This window comes from Gymnodraco acuticeps, unplaced genomic scaffold (assembly GCF_902827175.1).
Source record: "Gymnodraco acuticeps unplaced genomic scaffold, fGymAcu1.1, whole genome shotgun sequence".
NCBI classification, from domain to species: domain Eukaryota; kingdom Metazoa; phylum Chordata; class Actinopteri; order Perciformes; family Bathydraconidae; genus Gymnodraco; species Gymnodraco acuticeps.
This window is the reverse complement of record NW_022990274.1, coordinates 4,136,443-4,159,760: the sequence shown is the minus strand read 5'-3', so window position 1 is coordinate 4,159,760 and position 23,318 is coordinate 4,136,443. Positions and strand designations below refer to the sequence as shown.

At 40.8% G+C, this 23,318-nt stretch overlaps 2 protein-coding genes across 7 annotated transcripts in view; one reads left to right on the top strand and one right to left on the bottom strand.

Annotated features, from left to right (window-relative positions):
- The window catches only part of LOC117549523 (PTB domain-containing engulfment adapter protein 1), a 154,670-nt gene that overhangs the window by 29,677 nt on the left and 101,675 nt on the right, over nt 1–23,318 (top strand). The window lies entirely within an intron of this gene.
- On the bottom strand, nt 5,682–12,579 carry LOC117549521 (protein NYNRIN-like). Of its 2 annotated transcripts, none has more exons than XM_034221512.1 (2): nt 8,131–12,579; nt 5,682–7,953 (listed from the first exon to the last, which is right to left on the bottom strand). In XM_034221512.1, exons 1-2 carry the CDS (start codon nt 9,969–9,971, stop codon nt 7,677–7,679), a joined length of 2,118 nt encoding a protein of 705 aa, XP_034077403.1. In that variant the 5' UTR covers nt 9,972–12,579; the 3' UTR covers nt 5,682–7,676. The 2 variants fall into 2 exon arrangements, with proteins under 2 accessions (XP_034077403.1, XP_034077404.1); XM_034221513.1 differs by having other exon boundaries at nt 5,682–8,715; nt 11,704–12,579.

Here is a 23,318-nt window from a genome sequence, read left to right as displayed (position 1 = left end):
CAACATTTCAGACACTCCACCAGTGTTACTAAAGGGGTGTCGCTCCTCGGGGGGGAATGAAATATGAGGGAATGGCAACGCTCTGCTGCCCTGCTCTAAGTGCTGGTATCTTACATTTGCATTGGGTTATGTTTTTTGTGTAATGGAATTGTGGTATTAAAGAAGTAGTGTAATCCTTGAGAGATGGATGTTTCAAGTCGTGCTTCCAATCGATTCAAAACGTAAACGAGTTAATCACAATAATGTCATTGTGTTTCTTTTATTTTTGGCGAAGATAACACAAATACACGTTGGTGTTGTCATAAAGAAATGCATGACAAACTGCTAAAGTCAGGGTGCTTACCGTCATTAAAAACCTGGAAAAGTCATGGAAATTCAAAATGCTAATTCCAGGCCCTGGGAGAGTTATGGAACACAATATGTTTCTCAAAGTTTTGGAAAAGTCATGGAAATGTAACCAAAGTTGCATGAAATATAATTTATATTTGATCAAATCGCCGAAATAGTAATACTATCATGATAATATAAATACTGTATGGTAATGAAACGTAAAATGGCTTTTAACTGACGAGGTGTTTTGCTGGTGAGAGAGTTTAGTTGCTTTAGCTGTAGAAGCTAGTAAGCCTATTTGATTTGTTTTAGATACGACCAACATGTTTCATATGCAGACCTTATTTCCCTGTTCCATGTTCAAATAAACCATTTTCAGTGGTACGCTGAGAAAGAGTCATATTTTTGGTCATGGAAAATGGGGTAAAGGTCATGGAGAGGTCATTGAAAATCATTGGTGAAAAAGTGTATGAACCCTGTAAAGTTCAGTTTGGGTTGCATTTAGTATTGTGATTATGTGTGCTTAATTTATCCATTACATTTAGCAGATTAATAGCGAACAATAACGCTTTCAACGTTAATAGTCTAAGGTGTATGATGCAGTGTCTTATAACATTGCAATATCAGGATGCATGACAAACTGGTAAGATACATCCTAGACGTGACTTCTGAATGATTGGCATGAAGGCCAACCATTTTCCGACACTTCATCAACAAGCATCTATCAAGCTGCTGTCCGTTAATCTGCTGTGATTGCCCTCTGTGTAAAGTGTGCTACACTAGGCATATGCTTGTATGGTACTATTCTTGCTGTCGCTATCATATTGTGAGCACCATCTGTTCCTACATTATTGTGCAGCTTCAAGAAACTGGCGCATGCTTTAGCAATGCGTGGCTCTGCATTGATTTTCTAGCTTTCTTTGCCATGTCATTCATGGTAAACAGGAATAATGGGAAGACAATGTGTTTGCGATTTATGTTGACAGCCCTAATCTATAGGTAAAGGTTTTTTACAACATTGCAAGAGCAGGGTCTGTGGAAAGAGAAACAAACTGAACTTGGTTTATTAGGTCAACCTCTAGCAGATGATAGCCTTACTCTGTAGAAAGCTGTACTATGATACACACTAGTGGTGATCAGTCAGAAGGAGGATTCCATGCGTGCAAACATTAGAACATATTTGGAGGACAAATGTACGGATATTGTGTTTTGTGCATTTGTTTCATCACTCTCCAGACAGCAACAGATTTGAAGTTGCAACGAAAGATATCTATGCAGACCATGCTGTTGTTCCTCTGTCAGTGTAAGATGCCTTGTAGCATGTGTTAGGAATTGACAATGCTCTGATGTTTGTCCCGAATGACAGTACCCTATAATAGGCGTATTTAAAATTCCACCTGTAGCGTGCAGGTTTCTACCAATGCACCTTCTCAAGCTTCCCCACACACAAACGGCAACTCAGACTTCTGTCATCTCCACAAAGCACACGTTGTCCCTCCTTATCCTGACCTTTTGAAGCAGAGCTCATCCTCTTCCTCCCGGGCTTCTTTCTTCTGCCATGCTGTGCTGTCCCCCCCCTGATTGTTCCTCCTTCATCTGTCACAGCCCTCACGCTGTCTGAGAGGAGCAGACAGTGACGGATGCTGATCGCTTTGCCTATCTGGCAACCCCCCAAAGCCCCACCGCCAGTCAACAGGCTCAGATCAGGCTTCCCTGTTCCATGAGGTGATGAGCTGCTCTCCTCATTTATTTGGTCCAGGAATGAGCCTAATACACTAATACACTAATACCAGAAAGGAGTTAGTGTTTAGCACTTCCTGGTTCCCTCGTCTCTAAGTAAATAAATGTCATCTCTGAATGAGGTTGAGGTTATTGGTTGAGTGCCTGAAATAAGGTCTGTGGTAAATGTAAGCTTATGATATTACTGTGGAATGTCTGAAGCTTTTTCATATCTTAAAAGTGTCTGAATACATAAGATTACTAGACACCATCACGCTGCACATTAGCAGCATTAGCAGCAATAGCTAACGCACAGTATTCAGACCATGATGTTCTTTTAAGCATTGCCTAAGCTATTTACTTCTGCCGACAGCCTCAACTATTATAAAAGGGGTGTATATTAGTGTTGAATTGTTTTGCACAATTTAAAACCCCCTGCGATCTTTGGCGCCCCCCAGGTTGGGAACCACTGCTCTAAATCATAACAGCATCTCAAATGAAAAATACTTGTTTTCTTAAGCTTTCTCTTTGCTGTTAAATACAAAGAGTGCTTCCTCTTGACTATTCATAACAAGTTTATAAAGTGCTGCTGGGAAATAAAACGATTTACTGACTCAGAGACTGTAAGGAAAAATCCAATATGATGTTTTTGTAGCCCAAAAGCATTTATTTTCATAGCGGAAAGAAGGAGTGTTGGTGATGTCTCTGGGAGAAGCTACCTGGAAATAACCACTTTGATCTCAGCAGGCCTCGTGTCGTGACTGCAGATAGCTTTGTTCTCTTGATTTATGTCCGCGGTTTGTTGCTCACAATAATCGTTTGAAATATTTCTGGGTGGCTGATTCAAATTCATGTCACATAAACTATTAGAATCCCCAATACAAAGAAGCTTTTGTAGCATTTTCTTTGGATTATTTGGATGAAATAGATGATTTTTTGATGTGGCATGTGTTTATAACTTTTTCTGTCATTCCCCACTTTGAACAGGTGGGCCTTTTCAAGCCCCACCTGTTCCTCATCGCTCCAATGGTAGCCCAAGCTTAAAATTGTCAAATGTATCGTTCTATCCCAGGGGTCTCCAACCTTTTTTAGGGTGAGAGCTACTTTCAAAACATAAAACAAGTCGTGAGCTACTTTTACTTTTTGTTTTTTGCAGTGTATATATTTAGCAACATTATTATATGCTACCTTTAACCTTTGTGTGCTGTTTGGGTCTGTGGGACCCTTTTTCAGTGTTTACTAAAAGAAAATGTATGCAATTTTTTTTAAAATGTTGAAGTTAAAAGCATCAATCTGGTGCACTTTGAGCACAACATGAATTTATGGATACACTCGTGAGAGGGAGCTGTATACTTTTCAATAATCCAAACATCTTTGGTACATATCCACTTACATATCACACAAACAGTACAGCTATAGACTACGATCTCAAAATGACATCACTCTGTCCGTCCCCTCAGTACGCACGGTGCTTGGGAAAAAAGCCATATCGTACTCTGCCCCCTCGACCTGGAACACACTTCAGCAGGAACTTCAGCTGACCACTTTGATTTTAAACTCATTTAAAAAAAGCTGGAGGAATCATCTGTGGGTGTTTGCACCTGCTATATCTGACTGTATATGGATTTCAATGACTACTTTTTTACGATGTTGTATTTGAGTGTTGCCTCTGTGTTTAGTGTCCTGTCTGTCTGTAACTTTGTGCGGTAGTGTTACCACTGAACAGGTCTCTCTTGAAAATGAGACCTTGTGTCTCAATGAGATTTTACACCTGTATAAATAAAGGCTAAATCAAATCAAATCAACAAATAACAAATCATTTCAACTTGTTTATTCTTATCTTACCTCGTTAGTATTCTTTATTTTTATGTATGCATATTTTACTAATCACTCCCCTTTTAAACAGTTTTTATTTTTGTTACTGTCCTTTAGTACACATTAGAATGATTTCTTACTTTATTTGTTACAACTGGGCTATATGAAATAGATAAAGGTGTGCTCTCTCTCGCTCTCTCTCTGTCTCGCTCGCTCACAGAGGCTGTGTGCTCCTCCGTGGCGATGATGACCGCTTGTGTTAAAAAATAATGATAAATATAGGCCTATTTGTAAAGTGGGGGGACACAAACTGGATTTCGAAAAGTGTCACGGTTAAATTCCTTATGAAGTGGTGAGGTGTCGGGTGTTTACATTAATGACCGCCTCGCTGCACGTTATCTCTTACATAACACTCTATCATACCATCATTTCTATATTCTGCCCAGCCCTAGATCCAGTCCATGAACTGTGACAGAGTTATCTTGTGTTTCTTCAGAAGCAGCGAGCTGGCAAATCTGGAGCTTATTGAGTCTGATGGCTACCACGTTTAAAAGGCACTGAAGTGTATTGACCTGAAACGTATTCCTCACCAGAGCTTTGCTTTAATTCAGTAGGCACCATCCTTCTGGAAACCGTCACCGTTGTTTGTCCTTTTTTATTCCTGATGACCGATTCATCTTGGTCTCTGCATGACGAGTGATGAATATAAATTGTAGTAACACAGTCAGGGAGCACAGCACCGCACTATAATAACAAAGATACAGGTTTGACTTTGACATCTTTATTTAAAGAGAGTCTAAAGTGACTATGCAGTTGATTATTCTCACTCATGCTGTTTAAATGTCTCACTCAAATGAGTTATGAGATAAGGTAAGGTGATGTGTTATAAATTATCTTTCTCACTATATCATGACCTTTTTAGCAAGTCTGTTGTCAAGTGTTTGGCAATGACTGTGATTTATAAGCACATTTAAGTAGCTGCTCACCTGAATACCCAGCAGAGAGGTTACATTTGATGCAAGTTTATTTTTCATCTCTCTGATCACAGCTACTGTACACTGCAAGTGGGACAGTTGTTCTTTACGGACTGTGGCAAGGTTATCTGGAGTGTGATAAATACTGTATATCATCATGAATTATACAGTTGGTCCACCTAGAATAGCCGTAATGTTTGTTTGCCTGCCTCCATGTACATGCAAGAGATAACACTTTGTTGGAGCCTAATGGCATTAGAAACATATTCGTCACTCAATGCTCTTACTGTAAGGGAGTTTGAGCTACAGTCATAACTATGGCGTCCTAACTTTTGAGTTGATCCACTAAATTCAGATGAGCTTGAAGATGCATTTGGCTTGCCTAGTCACCCTGGAATAGGGTGGTGAAGGTATAAATCCTAAAAACCTGGCTTTCAAACTTTAATACAAAATCAACTAAAAATCCATCAAATTGGCTGGGAGTTGAAATGTGTCCGCTTTCTAGTTTAAACTGCTTTTTTGCCAAAATAGATTCAGCATACTCAATAACCCACAAAACCATATCAATATTGTTCACGTCAGCCAAGACAATGACCCGGCATATTGTCCATATATTTCATAATGCTAATTTATGTAAAGGATGCTAATGGTCCAACATATGTTATAGGGCTGTGCAATTAATCGTATTTCAAAACGATTATTTTGCTGCGTGCGCTTTCGCCCCTCCCTAAAAGCCCTCTCGGCCAGGTTGTTGTTGGGTATTTCTATATTACTTTGTAAGAGTAAACCCCAGCTCGGTTCAAATATACCAAAACCCAGTGAACAAAGATAACAGTACTCGAGTTTCAAGTTTACTTGCTGCAAGGAGAATCAGCGAGTGACAGGTTATGTCAACTCCAAAACCAACTCTGCTCCTCTTCTCTCAGTGCAGTCTCTTTATTACAAAAATACAGTTACAAATCATGCATGAGGAAGTGTATGTAACCAACGGCTTTATTTGTCAATGGGAGTCTTGTGACTCGCAATCATGTGTGTGTGTGTGTGTGTATGGTCCACAGAAAAGGGGAACAGACTATTCTCTGTTCCTCTTTTCTGACTATGGTCTCTTTACAACATAAAATGACAACATATTATGAAAACACGTTTATCCTTCAATAAACTCTAACATTCCCTCCTGTTTTTCATAATTACTAGCTGGTTACAGTGTCTTTATTACTTTCAGAATTAATTCACTTGTTTTTGACATTTTCGAACCATTCGTCATATGACAGACAGTAACCTAGCTTTAAGTCTTACACATTGGAGGTTAGGTGAGTATATTCGTCCTTCTGAGAGGGGTCTGTGTCAGTATAGTCATCGTTATCTGTCTGTTGCAACATCGTATATTGGACAAGAGTGTTGGTAACTATTTTACCAACCATAGCTTTAACACATGGTATAATACAAGCCATAGCACAGCACACAAGGATGACAACACATATGATTGCAACAAATCCCATCACGAGCTTTTGAACCCAGCTCCCTGAGAGTAGCCAATTGAACCATCCGGTCTCAAGAGAGGCATGTCTGTCTTGGCCCATAGCTGTCTGTAGGGCTTTGAGAGTAGCCATTGCATCTGTCATGTTTTGGGAGTGGACATTGTCGGTGATATATGTACAACAGATTGTGTTCAAAAGGATACACGTACCTCCTACTGAGGCAGTGAGTAGATCAAGGGCCATGCGGTGCTGTAGCACCATGGTTCTGAGTGAGTCTAGTTCGAGGTTCTGTTGTTCGTTTACAACGATGGAATTATTTACAAACATGCCGAACCGGTAATCAAGGGTTTCGAGTCTCAACATGTTCTTCGCTACGCCTAAGGCAGGAGTCAATGCTAATATTACCTTTCCACTGGTGGACCAGTGTTTGAATTCATCAGGGACATCTTTTCCCCATACTGAATCATGTTTTTTGAAGGCAGGCATGGCATTTCTCCTCCTGCGGGTGTGGTTAAGGTGTGGTTCTATGTCTATCACGAAGGTGTGGTCGCTAACAAATATTGGTGCGCACGTGCCTGTCCAATTTATTGGCAGAACTGGATAAGCGTTGTTGCCACACAGCCACCATCCTCCTTGTACCCACCATGTACCATTAGATTGTTTGCTCAAATAGACTGGAGCCCCTTCGCCATTAACAAGTGTCTGGTTACAACCAGTGGTGTTTCCCATTGGTACAGAACCTTCTGTCTGACTGTAACACATAGGGTGTATAGCTTCATTATTTGGCATGACTACCTTTTGTCCTGTCATTTTACGTGGCACTGTCATGTTAAAGTTCACCCAAAATATCTTATTACAAGTGCCATTGCTTAAACCTGGGGCATATGGATTCACATCGTTGACTTTTATCCCTGAGTGCTGGTATCCTACACCTCCCATGGTAGCAAAACATTTAGCTTGTGATTTACTCATTCTTTTACCATACAGAGTTACTTGTCCAGTTGACCATGGCATGTGGGAACAAACATAACAATTTGAACGCCCTGTCTTTGTAACAAGTTGATGGACATAGGCATACCAGGCATTTGTCATCCTAGGTGAGCGTGCAGTTTTGTCGTTGTGGTTCCATGGGTCATCGTTGAGTAATGACCATTTTTTCTCTCGATGGACCTTTTTTTTTGTTGAGGATTCCTCACTCAATTGTCTTATAGTCATTAGCGTCAGACCCAGCAGGGTCACTACAAACAACACCTTTCCCAACATAGTCTATTTGTGATAGTGGTTCTGTTGTTTTCTTCACCGGGGTTGAGACCAGTATTTCCTAATGAAACACCGCCCTTTGTAGCCGGACTTCCACCACTTATCCATCGTTAAGTTGGAGAGGTATTATCTTTTTGCAGTGGCTCTGATGTATCCACGTAGTTCTTTCGGCGATTTTTAGTGCAGTCGGTGTTGTCAGCAGTACCGTGTAGGGACCGTCCCACCGTGGACAGTGCCAATGCTTCCTCTTAATCACCTTCACGAGGACCTGGTCACCAGTCTGCACTCGAGTGTCCTGCAAGGGAGTAGAAATGTCTGGCAGGTTATTTGTTCGAGCTATCTCATTGCTTCTGAAGAGTCTGCTCATCCATTCAGCTAATGTAGTCCCTGCCTCAGCATCATCCTCCTCCCTCACCTCGTCTGTGATTGGTAATCTGAATTGCCTTCCTGTTATGATCTCAAAGGGAGACAACCCTTTTGCCGTGGGCGTGATTCTCATGCATGTTTCTACCAGAGACACACATTCCACCCATGGTCTTCCTGTTTCCTCCATTGTTTTCCTTAGTCTTAACTTTACTGTTCCGTTTGTTCTTTCCACTAAGCCTGCACTCTGTGGATGATATGCACAATGGTTTTTTAATGTTATCCCCATATGTTCGGACAGTTTGGTAATAACCTGATTTACAAAATGAGACCCATTATCACTGTACAGTTTCTCTGGAATACCTCTGTTTGGTATTATTGTCTTGCATATGGCTTTTGCTACGGTAATAGCGTCTGCATGTTTTGCTGGGAATATTTCAACCCACTTTGAAAACGGACATATCATTACCAAACAGTATTTGTACCCTTGGCATGGTGTTAGTTCGATGAAGTCCATATGCATGTGTTGAAATGGGTATGTTGGTGGAGGGAACTTTCCTCTCTGTGGTCGCTCATTGCCTTGAGCATTGTGTCTGCAACATGCTACACAGGCTCTACAAAAGTTTTTAGAAAATGTAATGTAGTTGTATGTATGGAAATGTTCATTTATTATTGTCACCATCCCTCCTGTTGAGACATGGCACGGCCCATGACTCAAATGAGCTGCTGTTTTGTAGAGACTAACAGGGAGTACTATCTTGTTGTTTATTCTGAATGTTCCCTCAGGGTCTGTGGTTGCTCCATCTGTCAACCATTTCTTCTTTTCTCTGTCGGGTGCGTTGTTCTGCATATCCCTTAATATCACAAGAGGTATTGGTTGTGAAACACTGTCCCCCTTCTGCAAGAGGATATGGAACCCATATTCGCCCATAGCTGCTAGCTTCGCTACCTTATCCGCGTGTGCATTGCCAAGTGTTACTGCATCCTTCCCACTGGTGTGCGCAGCGCATTTGCATATAGCAATGCTTTTCGGCAACAACACCGCTTTTAAAAGATCAGTCAGCAGCTGTGCATGGGTGACTGGTTTTCCTGTTGATGTTTTCATGCCCCTGCGGGCCCATTGGGCTGCAAATATATGTACTGTTGAGTGCGCATACTGGCTGTCTGTCCACATAGTCACATCTTTTCCAACCCCCGCTTTGCATGCTTCTGTAAGAGCTACTAATTCCGCTGCTTGTGCAGAATATGTGTGGGGGAGTCGGCCTGCTTTTATGACCTGTGAGTGTGATACAACTGCAAACCCTGTTTGATTTTGGCCTGTTATAGATTTAGAACAGGACCCATCCACAAACCATGTTTCGCCACTGAGTAGTTGTATGTCTTTCAAATCTGGTCTTGGTTTGCATGTTCTGTCAGTCTCTTCTTTACAACAGTGTGGTTCTCCATCTTCTGCTGTAGGTATTAATGTGGCTGGATTTAAGATATTACATCTTTTTATCACAATGTGTGGTTGTGACATTAGTGTAGCTGTCAGTGCCAAATAACGTGCAGGTGATAAGAAAGCCATTTTGGTGTCATGTAACAACATGGTGACTGCGTGTGGAACCATCAGTGTGAGTGGGTGGAACAAAACTATTTCTGCTGTACAATGTACCGCCATTGCTGCCGCACATACTGCTTGTACGCATACTGGTAATGCTTGTGCTACTGGGTCTAACCTTTTAGAGTAGTAAGCGACAGGCCTTAGTTTTGTGCCGTGTTTTTGTGCCAATACTGATGTCATAAACCCTTTTTTGCAGTCAACTGTTTGTACAAATGGTTTTTCATAGTCTGGTAATGCTAACACTGATGACCCTACGAGACACTGTTTAGTCCTTTCAAATGCAGCTTCTGCCTCTTGTGTCCATTCTATCTTGCCGGACATTTTCATGTCATTGTCTGAGTATATGCAATCTAGTAGGGGCTGAGTCATTCCTGCGTAGTCTGGAATCCATGCTCTGCAATAGTTAGTCAGCCCAAGGAATTGCATCATTTGTTTTTTTGTTGTTGGCTTTGGTGCGTTTAACACCGTCTGTTTCCTCTCTGAGTGTATGCGTCTCCCTTCTCGGTTTAAATTGTGGCCTAAAAAGATCACTTCCTCTTTCACAAACTGAAGTTTCTGTCTTGAAACCTTGTTTCCTGTTTTGGCCAAATGTGTCAATACTTGTAGTGTGACTTTTGTGCTTTCTTCCTGTGTGGGTGACGCAACAAGAATATCATCTACATATACCAAAATCTGCGATGTGTCAGGTATCTGTAATGTAGCCAAACAATTAGCTATTTCTCATGAAAAGATTGTTGGGCTATCCACATACCCCTGAGGTAATCTGGTGTATGTGTATTTTGTTCCTTCATGTGTGAACCCAAACCATCCTTGTGAGTCTTTTTCTACAGGAATGGAGAAAAAGGCATTGCTCAAGTCTATCACTGAGAACCATGCCATATTTGGCTTAAGGCCGTTCATTAACGTGTGTGGATCTGGTACTGTTGGGGCTGTGCTTTGTACAGCATCATTTACTGCTCTTAAGTCTTGAATCATTCTCCATGACTGCCCATCAGCCTTTTTTACTGGGAAGATGGGGGTATTGCATGATGCATCAGGGCACTCACGCAGGATCCCTGCTTTTAGCATTTCTTCAATTACAGGTTTGATGCCAACTTTTGCATCCTCTTTTAAGGGGTATTGTCTTATGTTAGGTCTGTAGTTAGTTTTTGGTCTAACGTGTACAGGTTTTGCGTTCACCATGCGACCTACATCACATTTTCCTTGTGACCATACGCATGGCGGCACCGTTTTCAGGACCTCTAAGGCCTCTTCACTTAGCATACATCATTGTTGTTCAGGGTCGTCTAGGTGGGCGCGTGGTGTCATCACTAGAGTAAACCCTAGAGTTTTGCGCTTTAACCCGCCTCCAGTTTGCCAACCGTTTTTGTCATCTGTCCATTTTGTTATCCTGTTACCTCTAGCCACTAATAAACCTAAGTCTCTCCATGAAGTCCCTGGGCCCCTAGCTACTGATATGTGTGGCGTGGAACCTGGTTCCATTATCAAGGCAGTGGTTGATGGGACCCTAGCGTCAATTACAACATCTCCGTGTTGGTTTGCATACATCGAGTGGAACACTACCCTCTGTGGTGTCAGTCGATGCACGAGCACATCATAGTCTTTGTCTGGGCCAGGGGTGTTCTTGTACTTTAGTGTAACGTGCAATGCGTCAGGTTTCATTACTTCTTGGCCATGTTGTGGGGTGAATAGTGTTAACAGGTGTTCACCTGTGTTTGTCACGTCAGGTTGTGGCATGTCTAGTGACCAGTAGTAGTTGGGGGTGTTTATGGATTTTTGAAGGAAGACCTGGTCTTCCACCTTTTCTCCGGGCCCTACTGCTCGCATTCCCCCTTTGACTGGTACTACACTGATTTTTAACATTTCCATGCCGTCTCTCCCTAGCAAATTGACAGGGCAGTTTGAGATGAACACAAATTTGAGGGATGCCTGGAGGCCTGACCTTCTATCTTCCATAAAAAGTGGCTTTGAAATCGACCTCTGATTTATGTGTCCATTTGCTGATTTTACAAACATAGTGCCAGTTGGTGGCCACATTCTTTGGACCTCTTTGTTCACTACTGATGAGTCTGCACCGCTGTCACATAAAAATTCTAATTTTTCCCCATTGATTTCGATTGTTCTGGTAGGTTTAATACTGTTGTCTGACAGATTCAGTAATACTTCAGAAAGGTCAATGTGATGTGTGTGGACGTCCTCTTCTTCCTTTTCTACGTCTAGTCAGTTGTCATAACTATGTAGGTTATGTGAAGGGGGGGGGCCATGTCTTTCGTCTTTGTACTGTCCCTTTTGTCCCCCTTCTTTTATCTGTGACATCTGTTCCTCACAGTCCCTCGCCATGTGCCCCTCCTTTCCGCACCTGTAGCAGAGGAATTTGCCTTCTGCGTTTCTGCCTCCTCCTCTGCCTCTGCCTGCTCCTCTACCATTCCCTCGTCCTCTGTTAAACCCGCCTCTCCCCTGTTCTGGTCCCACAAAGAAAATCTGATTTTCTTCCCCATCTTCTCCTATGAAGAAAGCTGATGCTGACGCTTTCTTATGTCTTTTTTCTTTGATCTGGGTTGCTGCATGTTCTGCATAATTTAGGCACTCTTGTAAGTCGCATGTCCTATGGTTAACATTATGCTTGCGGATAAAGTCAGCAATACCTGGGTGGAACCCATTCATCAAGCTTTGTTTCAGCTGCTGCACATATGGGGAGTCAACAGCATTGTTGGGTGGAATTCCGCTATGGATACGGAAACAATCTTCCATTCTGATTCTGAAATCTTGTACTGACTCTTTTTCTCCCTGTTTACACCCTGAGACTTTAGTAAAGTCTCGTCTCAGTGCAAAAACCCTCTCGATTGAAATATTTACGGGAGCGAGTGCATTTATGAGGTCCTGCTGACCTGGTTCCAGGGGGTTTCCATTGGGCGAGGACCCGGTGAAATCTCCCTTTACTCTGGCCCATTCGTGGCCAAAAATTGTCATAAGGGTTCTTAAAACTTCATGTCCATTTAAACCATATGACGCTATTAATGCAGTATGGTCAAGGACAAACTGCGCTGGGTCCTGTTTGTATGGAGTCAGTCCCTCACAAGCCTTTTTACACTCATCCATTGTCCATGGGCGGAACACTCTTAACATTCTTTCTTGGTCATCGCCAACTCCATAGTGCGGGTTGGCCACTTGTACTAATGGATAAGCGTCACCCTGATATGCTGTTCCATCGAAGGATTGTTCTGCTTCTCTTAATTCTTCAACAGGATATAACTTGGTTTCCCCTTTATATTTTCTGGTGTGCAGTGGGCTTAATGCATCTGCCATTTCTTTGTTGATGCGTTTTTGTGTCTCTCTTTCCCTGTCTTTTCTCTCTTTCTCTTGCTTTCTTTTTATTCTTTGCTCCTGTGCTTTGTGTTCTTCCACTATCGCTCTCTCTTTCTCGCGGCGTACAGCGTCAACTGACCCTGAACGCCCTGTCTCCTCGTCTGCTTTCACTGAAACAGCCGCTGCTATCATACCTTCTTCTGCTCCACCTGTCCTTTTATGGGCTTGTTCAGCCCATAAAGCTGCGACTCGCAGTTGAGCTTCTAACTTCTTTCTTTTCTTGCCTTGTGTTGTTCCAGCTGTTTCTGCTCTCAATTTGTCGCTTAATTCTCTTACTGCTGTTTTCTCCAACTTTCCTCGGAAGCCGTACAGTTTATACCATTTGCTACAATAACTGGTGCTGCCATGACTATATATTTCCATATATCTCATGTCCCCTGTAGCGGCAGGCTTACTCCCATTGGACCCCATTATTCTAGCTTTGTGTTCCTACTGGACAACGTGCCGGTCAGAACCTAATTCCTAATTCACCACTAGTGTACTTCAACAGACCACAGAGTTTTTGTTATCACCGTTAGGTTTCCACTCTGTGCGCTGATTCCACCTGGTGACACTTTTACACACTACTTTCACTCAATCACTCATAAGTGTACCCAAAGGCACGTCAATTTCTACCTCCTTAAATGGTGGAGTAACCTTTCTCATAAGTGTACCCAAAGACACGTCAATCCTCCTTAAATGGCGGAGAAGCCTTTCTCTACCTCCTTAAATGGTGGAGAAACCATGTATATCAACTTTTATCTTACCCGTTATCTGTGGTCACTGGTCCGGTTGGATTCCGTCAATCGTGCCGAGGATGAGGGAGGTTGGACATATAAGCACCGGCCCGGCCACGAATTCTGCGTCCCGGGTCTTTCTCGGGGTCGGCTGATGATCCCGGCTGTCGACAGACTTGCGGCGTGTCTTTTCCCTCCTCCTTCCCGTCACGATGTGTTGGATTCCGGCTCCGAAGGACCAATTAATGTTGGGTATTTCTATATTACTTTGTAAGAGTAAACCCCAGCTCGGTTCAAATATACCAAAACCCAGTGAACAAAGATAACAGTACTCGAGTTTCAAGTTTACTTGCTGCAAGGAGAATCAGCGAGTGACAGGTTATGTCAACTCCAAAACCAACTCTGCTCCTCTTCTCTCAGTGCAGTCTCTTTATTACAAAAATACAGTTACAAATCATGCATGAGGAAGTGTATGTAACCAACGGCTTTATTTGTCAATGGGAGTCTTGTGACTCGCAATCATGTGTGTGTGTGTGTGTGTATGGTCCACAGAAAAGGGGAACAGACTATTCTCTGTTCCTCTTTTCTGACTATGGTCTCTTTACAACATAAAATGACAACATATTATGAAAACACGTTTATCCTTCAATAAACTCTAACAGTTGTGAGTGACAATAGTTGTGTGAGTTCAGCGCGAGCGAAGATGGCAGAACAGGAGCAACTCGTGAACAAGAAAGGTCAAACTAATTCCGCTGTTTGGAAATACTTTGGGTTTAAGGAGTCCGACGGTGAACAAAAAACAGTACAGTGCAGCAGGGGCGGACTGGCCATCTGTGTGTTCTGGAGAATCACAGCCGCTTTTTTTGAACGTCATCGTTTCAGTTGCACTGACAGGCGACAGAAGTCCACAGTTTCCCCGCAGTGAGGCTCCCCCCCCCGTTGACCATAAATGAGCTTGCCCCCTCGACTTCATCCACCACATCACAGTCATCAATTAAGAATGCGCTTTATAGTGCAACGGCCTACTCAACCAGCTCGCAAAGACACAAAGATATAACACATGCCATCACATTCTACATAGCTAAAGACATGTGCCCGGTTAGCAACCAGTGGTTTAAGCCACTGGTTAACACTATGGACAACCGGTTAACACTATGGACAAGCGTTACGCGATGCCATCTCGGCATCATTTCACCAGATCTGCACTGCCTGCCCTATATGACAAATGCCGTGGTGAAGTTGAAAAAGATGTGGCTTCAGCTGAATACTTTTCAGTTGAATTATACTTAAAGTTCAGGGTAATCAACTGTTAAAAATATACTTAATATTAAAAACATTTTTAAAATTCAATACATTTATATTTTCAAAGTCAATGAATAATCGTATTTATAATCGTGATATCAATATTGACCAAAATAATTGTGATTGTGATTTTTGCCATAATCGAGCATATGTTAACATCTGGCAATTTCTAAATGCCAATACCCATAAATAACCGTACTATACATTTCTAACATAAAACGAAGATGTCAGCAATTTTTGTGAATGTGTTTATGGTTAACACAAATGATTAGTGAGATATTTTCACATTAGGTTCTATTGGCCCTAGACATTAAATACGTTGCACCCATCGTGGATGTCTGAAGCTTATGTGTAATAAAAACAGCATTTACTAACAAGTGACTAAAAAGAATACTAAACATCATCATGTTGAACATTAGTCGCCTTTAGCTTAGTGTTGGTGATGCGCAGCCATGCTATCTTGATGTTGTTTTGTTTTTAGCATTAGCTTTTTACTTCTGAAGAAACATTTACGCTTCCAAAGTAATAATCCTGCAAGTATCATATAGACGTGTCAGTGTTTCCCCTAGGATGGAGTCATAGCAGCGGTGCTAAGGCACGTGGGTCCAGCATAATGTGAGCGCGGAGCGCGTGGAATTTTTTAGTGTGTGCACGTGTGAAGTGCACCCCGCCAATTTGTTTCTATGTGTCTGCCAGCACAAGAAAGGCTCTTGAGGCCTAGTACCAGGGACGGTTCTAGACAATTTGCTGCTCTAGGCGAGATTTTATATATAAAGAATAAATGAAAAATCTCTACAAAAGACAAATACACTATAAAAACAGAAACGTATTGACATAGGTAATATACGTCAAAATGGCTTCAAATGTATTCAGTATTGTATGAACATTTTTTAATTGGGGGGTGGACGTCACATCCTCTAGGGGGGTTCGGGGGTATGCTCCCCCGGGAAGATTGTTTTGAACATTATAAAGTAAAATGCTTCAATCTGGTGCAATTTGAGCACACAATTACTAGAGACCTAATCTAGGGGGTACAACTCTAAAACACCCATATGAAAAAGATCGGTTTACGTTTTAATAATCAAATAAGTATATGAACATAACCAATAACCTTCCATAGCCAATACAAAATAAATGTAACTTATTTACATTATTTTACATTTCTTCTTCTCCCGCATTGAACATCGCAGAAACTCCGTTCAAACATCAAAACGTTCAGCTCGGTCGGGAATCAATGGCTATTACTCTTCTCATTCATAACTTTCATAATTCCAGAGATACATCCCATAATACATCAAATGTTTTACATTGAAGTCAATGAAGGAAGAAGAATCTTCAACTTCAACAAATCTTCATGCGACTTCAACTGTTACTTTTAAATCTGATTCTTACTTTTAGAGATATTAACATTTGTTCAGACCTTGTTTTAGAGGTTTTTTTCACATTTTAACATTAACTAGAGTGCGTGATGTCACAGCTAGAGGGTAAGAAATCTTGAAATGTGCCTTCATATATTTTTTTTAAACTGCCATAATTCCCAAACCCTACATTCCTGGGACATAATTGTTCATGATAAACGTAGGAAAACATCTCGTAGCTTGAAAAATGACAAATAATTAAGCAAAAATAATTAAACAAAATGCCTCTTGAGGGCATGAAGTGACAAAAACGTTCAACATTCCTCCATTGAAGCCCATTGTAATTTCAGGCAGATATTTCCTCACGGCAGCAGCCGCACACCCAGTGTGAGAAAAAGTTTTTAGAGAGTACTTGTCCATGGACAAGTGAGTTTGGCAATTTACTTGTCCGAATAAATTTTTCACTTGTCCAGAATGGACAAAAATTGGGGCCACTGGAATCTTCTTCTTCGTCATCGTATTTTACATTTTCCCACGATTTTTACGACACCGCTAACGTAAGTGAGCGGTAAGATTTTACTGCATCACACATAGGGTTGGGTATCGTTTGGATTTTAACGATTCCGGTTCTGCTTTTCGATTCTCAATTCCGGTTCTTTGAGAGGGTCAAAATAAGTCCCATGACAAACTGGGAGAAAAATATATTTATGAAAACATTAAGTCAAATCTGTATTCCTATTTACAAATCACTTCATACTGTTGAATTTCTTACGGTTATTGAATACAAGTGGTGCAGTTTGAGAATGTACAATTGGCCCAGTCTCCTCTGATGTTACACTGCAACCTGCCTGTGAGACAGAGTCCAACCACACATGTCCAACACATACATGTAGGACATAACCTAATAATAATAATAATAATACATTATATTTATAGCCTATACGCCTAGCGCTTTTCTACAACTCAAAGACGCTTGCACGCTTACACATGTCCTGCAATACACATGCTGCAGCTGCCCAGCTGCTCACTGTTTGTAAAAGTAAATAAATAGTATTTTCATTTCAATAATGTAGCTACTTTCTATACCCTGCTTCATAAACAATACTGACATCCCTCCCTGTGCTCCTCCGAGTCTGGGGGTCCGGGGATGTGAGGACAGCGCGAGGACACAGACAGGGAGGCTGCTTCACTTCATAAAGGAAATGGCGGTCAATATTGTGTCAATGTGCAGTTCAAATATTCTGCTGCTTTTCCAATCCTTTTTACTTTCTTTTCTTCTCTCATCACACATTCAAGCCCCCAGTGTTCATGTATCATTTCAATCTAAAGTCTTCACTTTCTTCTTACACATTACATTTCAGCATAGCAGTTTAGCGTCAGCTTTTCAGCATAAAGCATTCCCACTAGCAATTTCTTCAGGAACTGCATTCTCTAGTTATGAATGTTGTTACATCAAGGCTGAAAATTAGGATGAGCGCCAACGGTCAAACATGTTTTTTCCCCTCCCAGAGCTACCAGAGCAGCGCCCCCCAGATCTAGCGCCTATGCCTATGCCAAAAATCTGCAGTAGTCTGAAATCCAATGGAAAACCCCATTGCTCTTTTGTGCCGGAACCCATTATAGTGCTAACTTCCGGGTCGGCCTAAACAAATACTTAATCACTGCACCTCTCTGTTACCACTTCCTGTCACAGCTACTCTACACTCACAGAGAAGGATGGCCCCCTGGCAGATTGTTTTGGCCCGCCTATGGATTGAACTTTAAAGTTGGCATGAGGTCCGCCTTCCTTTGTGTGACTGGAATCTACTCCAGTAAAGTTCAGTCCGCAAGTCTTTAATATTGGGCTGCTGAAAATATTCTGAAGCAGGGAGAATGAACGACTCAACAGCATGTTTAAATAATATCAGTTAATGCTCTTCAACAGATATTTATACCCCTTTCATGCATGGCAGTGAGTCATATTAAACCCAAAGCGCAACGTTTTACCTCTGCCAGTCATGCTTGCTTCTCTAGAGAAACAACAAGTTCAATGTTAAAGAGGCTGCAGGTGGGGACGAGCTGGTACAGGAAAACAGTTGCCATCTCACAGGTACATTTTTGACTTCCTGAAAACAAGATACAGAAAATAATTGAGGTAAAATAAAGAGGCAATTTGCTTCATATCACAAAACCAAATCATTATAAAGTATGCATTGCCAAGAGAAAAAAGGCAGTTTACTAGAATAGAACTTTGTCTTTATAGTTTGTTAATGACACTTCATATCCTAAAAGCTCCCTGTGATGAGATAATACAATAGAAGCCATGAACTACTGATTTTATCCCCAGTTATGATGATTTGTCTTTTATGCAATGAGTCCCGGGACTCTCATTCAAATGGATACAAAACTAAATATGTTTCTTTTTTGACAAATTGTACTGATAAACCTGTGGATTATTTCCATCTTTCTGTAAGAATATTTGTTTCATTGTATTCTAATCAATCTAATATATATATTCGCAATGTAAACAGAATATTTAAAAGTGTGATTCAATCCATACAATGTTATATGCTAGTAGTTAGTTTAATATTTTAAATATACTCTACAAGCCTATGCCTTTTCTCAGAAAGAGAATGCTATTTATTTTGTTATCACTGATAGAGAATAAAAAAAGGATCATGTCTCAAATATTTTTGCAGACGGTAAGAAAATGTAAGTTACTGGTGAAAATATTCTGTTTCAACATTAGGGGGCCCCTTTGACACTGGGGTCACTCCAATAGTGAGTTAACTGTGTCCAATGGGATATGAATGCATCAGTGACGCATGACACATATAGCAACATCACTATATTATGCAAATACATAAACGGTAAGAAATACATTACATTAGATTACATTACATGTCATAAATGTTAAATGGTTACATACACTTCAGACATGCGTATGGGAGCAATTTAGGGTTCAGTATCTTGCCCAAGAACATTTCGACATGCAGGGAGTTCAGATCTAATTTATGCTCACATTAACTTCTACAGCTGCCCTAAAACACTGGTGCAGGAATGATTCCTCAAACCTTGAAATTACTTTCTAAATGTCAACAGTTTTTTGTTAGAAGCCTGAAATATGGTCTGTCGTTAATACAAGCTAAAGATTTTCTCATTTTATTCTACAACATAATATAGTCAGTAATAACCCCACTTGTGAATCTCCAAGAAACGTAATCTCTTTGACACAAGTCCCCCTTTAGCTTATTGGTTGTGATGCTTAGCCGTGTGACTGTGATGTAGTTTGATTATAGGCTAACGTGGGCTTTTTACTTCTGGTGGTTGCATTTACGCTTTGAATGTCACCAAGTGGTGTTAATATATGGAGATTATCCCGTTGCTTTCGAGGAAGCCCTTGTGAAGCTAACTTCCAAATCCACCTACAAACATACTTCATCACTGCACCAGTTTATGTGAAGAAAACGTTTGTATTAAATGTTACGTGGAGGTAAAGTCAATGATATTCTGATCAGTATGATGTATAATTTATACACAAGAGTTGAGATTGTTGAGCACAGAATACTATAAAAAATAACTAGTTTCTAAATGTAACAATAGATGTTCCTATGTATTTCAAGTCATACCCACCGACCCTCACTTCCATGCTGTGTTATCCATCATATACTATATTTTCAGGAAGCAGTTCCAGAAACAGAAACAAGTGTATTGTAATCCAGTATATCGTCTCTCTTTGTCCTACTTTTAGTTTCCAAACACTGGAATTTGCTTCAGAGTTTAAAGCATTAATGCTTCTCAGCAAGTCTCACATTCTCATTTATCTTAGTGGAACACTTAACGTCTTTAGTGGAACACTTAACGTCTTTAGTGGAACACTTAACGTCAGCAATAAAGGTAATGAAAACTGATGACTCCCCATCACAGCGGGTAAGACCTATCGTCTAAATTCAGAATCAAAAGTGAAGTCGGCTATCAACACATCATAGCTGCAGGGAAGCTTCCAAAGGTCAACAGATTGGAAAGGTCACTTTTCCCAGAATAGATGCTGAACAGTCAGTGTAAAAAGCACCGCTGACTTTAAACCAGTAAGTGTCAAAGCACGTCTTCAGAGTGAAAAATGCTAGTGTTAAAAATGCAGCTTACCATCTCTGTGACACTCTGCTTATTCCACTCACTGAAGTGTGTGTGTTACTTCTCCGACACGTTTATAGCTTTGAATTGGGTCAAAAGAACTAGAACTATTGGCTAGCCCTCCAACACATTGTAAGTGATTTGCTAAGGGGCGGGACATCTCAAGGCAGTTGACAAATCACAACAGAGCCGGCCAGCTAACCAATCAGAGCAGACTGGGCTCTGGTTACAGACAGAGGGTGAAATGAGGTACAGGCATTAAGAGAAAAAACAAAACCTTTTTGAACATTAACTCAGTCATAAGGCTCAAAATACAATTATGAAACCTGAAAATGAGCAGAATAGGGCCTATTGAATTTGTACCACATTTGAATTCAGACATTAGCTATTCAAGCAGCTTAAATCTATTGATTCCTTTGGCACATTTAATGCTTTTCAGTTACGGTTTTCTGTTAAAATACTTATTCAACAAACCTTTTTCTGAAGTGAGTCTTAAATCACAAGTGTAAAGCAGTGAGATTGTTGCATGAGAGTGTTTCAAGAGGAGTGCTCTGAGAGGAGATGAGAGTATTTTCACAGTCAGGAAGCAGGGATGGTCAGAGTGGAACCCCCGTGGCGCTGGATTGGCATCGGGCCGCAGGAGACAAAATGAGAGGATTTTACTTCAAGACAGTCAAAGTCTAGCAGCAGCGTAAGAGAACCACTTTCCAAAATGTGAATATAAAGGCTTAACTTACATTGGATTTCAAAGGAACAACTTATTTACAGAAGGCAAAGATACGACTGGCTATGCTAATGTATTTGCACCAATTACATGTACCATATTAAATAAAAAACACTTCTCTCCCTCTGGAAAACAATGTTGATCAAAAGTGTCGAAGAAAGAACTAAGTCTAAAGTTTAGTTTAGTTTTTCTTCGCTATAATACCATTGGTCTTATAAACATTTCAATATTTTTTACGACATCTTATTTAGACGTATAGCGACAAATAGGATAATACCAAGGTAAAGCTTCACTGATGGAAAACCAGTCAGAAAACTTTATTTAACCTCAGGCGAAATTGGGTTTCATGATAATTTCAGAATCTTTGAAGAAAAAAACTAATAAAAAGAGATACACATTTTAATATAAACAAATAGAATCATAATAATAATGTACAATTGTGCAACAAAAAAAGATACATATTTTCATCTAGACATGAGTTAAAATAAAATATCCCAAAAATGATAAATACAATTAATATATTAACATAAGTTAAAATAAAATGACCAATAAATATTAAATAAAAACTAAAAGTATTTAGTAAAAATATTGAATTAGCAAATTCAACTAGAACATAAACCATTATATTGTAATTCCTACAGTGGTGTATTAACACACTATATCAGGGGTAGGGAACCTCCGGCCCCCCGGCCTTATCCCGGCCCGCGAGACCATTTGGTACGGCCCTCGAGGTAATTTTTAAACACTCGCAAAAAATAAAAAAATTTAAGAAATCTAGACCGCAAAATAATTAAACAAGCGAGTGCCTGTTTTTCCTGGCCAAAGGTCAGGGTCCTTGAACACAATACGAGCCTAACGTGTCATCACGTGGTATATGTCTCGTCTGACGGGTGCAGTTCTGCCGGAGAGAACAAGAACGCCCCTCCAACACTTCACAAAGTGCAGTACCCATAAGGAGCCGTACACATGTCACAGTTTCTGCGTGTCAGTGTCTTCAGTTGAAAGCCCAGTGGCGATCTGTTCATCTGTCATACTGATCATACAGTCAATAACTTTGTTGTTATTAGCATCTGGTTAGCTAGCTATGCTAACGAATATAAGAAGCGTTTTCTACAACCAGTGAGGTAAAGGCACATCTTTATATGATCATTATAGTTATCAAAAAAACAAGAGAATAAAGTAAACAAGTATAAAATACTATATGACAGTAAAAAAAAGTTGTTATTAATAAACAAGAATACAGTTTAAATTGGGAGTGATTTGTAAAATATCATAAAGAGAAATAAAATCTGCTTACAGTTCTGTTTCATATAGGTGTTGAGTGTATCCATAGATCTACTAATGTTGCTCTCAGTGCACCAGATTGATGCATTTAACTTCAACATTTAAAAACAAATCTTCCTGGGGGAGCATGCCCCCGGACCCCCTGGAGGAGATGAGGACCCCCCTAGTGGAGGTTAGGTCCCCCCCCCACTTAAATCATGTTCACATAGGAAACTAAATACATTTGCACACATCTTGTGTCCATATCTTTCTGTTTTGGTGTTCATGCCACAACCGTGAACGTGCATGCATGCGCGAGTCATGGCCAGATATCTGGATTGAGAGGTTGCTTTTTCTTTGCACAGCATGAAAGAAAGGCCAAATTAATGGGCTGAGATTTTAGTATTTTTAAGCAGAGGTCAATCATTTGTACGGCCCTCGGAGGATGTTGAAAACATTGAAATGGCCTTTAAGAGTAAAAAGGTTCCCCACCCCTGCACTATATGAATGCTGAATCTGTCACCAGAAGACCTAAGCGTGCTGTGTTTACTGAGGTGGAAGGCTAGGCCCGGCTTTTCGGACAATACGTCCAATTTTGTAATCAAACGTACGATTGTGTGGCAGCCGGTGCAGTGAGTCCAGGTTTGAAGTCCTGTGATGTGTAATTTCCCTTTTTGTTAAAACTCTCACTGCGGCATTCTAAATTAACTCACCGCCCAGCCTTTTTAGAGAGAGAGAGAGCAGCGGGGAGGACATAGCAGAAATGTAATCTCCTGGAGATGAATGCATGTTCACGTTTTCTCTGAAATGAGAGCTGAACTTCTCACTGCCAGTCCTCTGAATAAGAATTGGGCTCAAGATAAACAAAATCAATGTTCTGGGCTCAAACGCCTCAGCTGGAGTCTGAGAATCCTGAAGCTCTGTGGACAGCCTG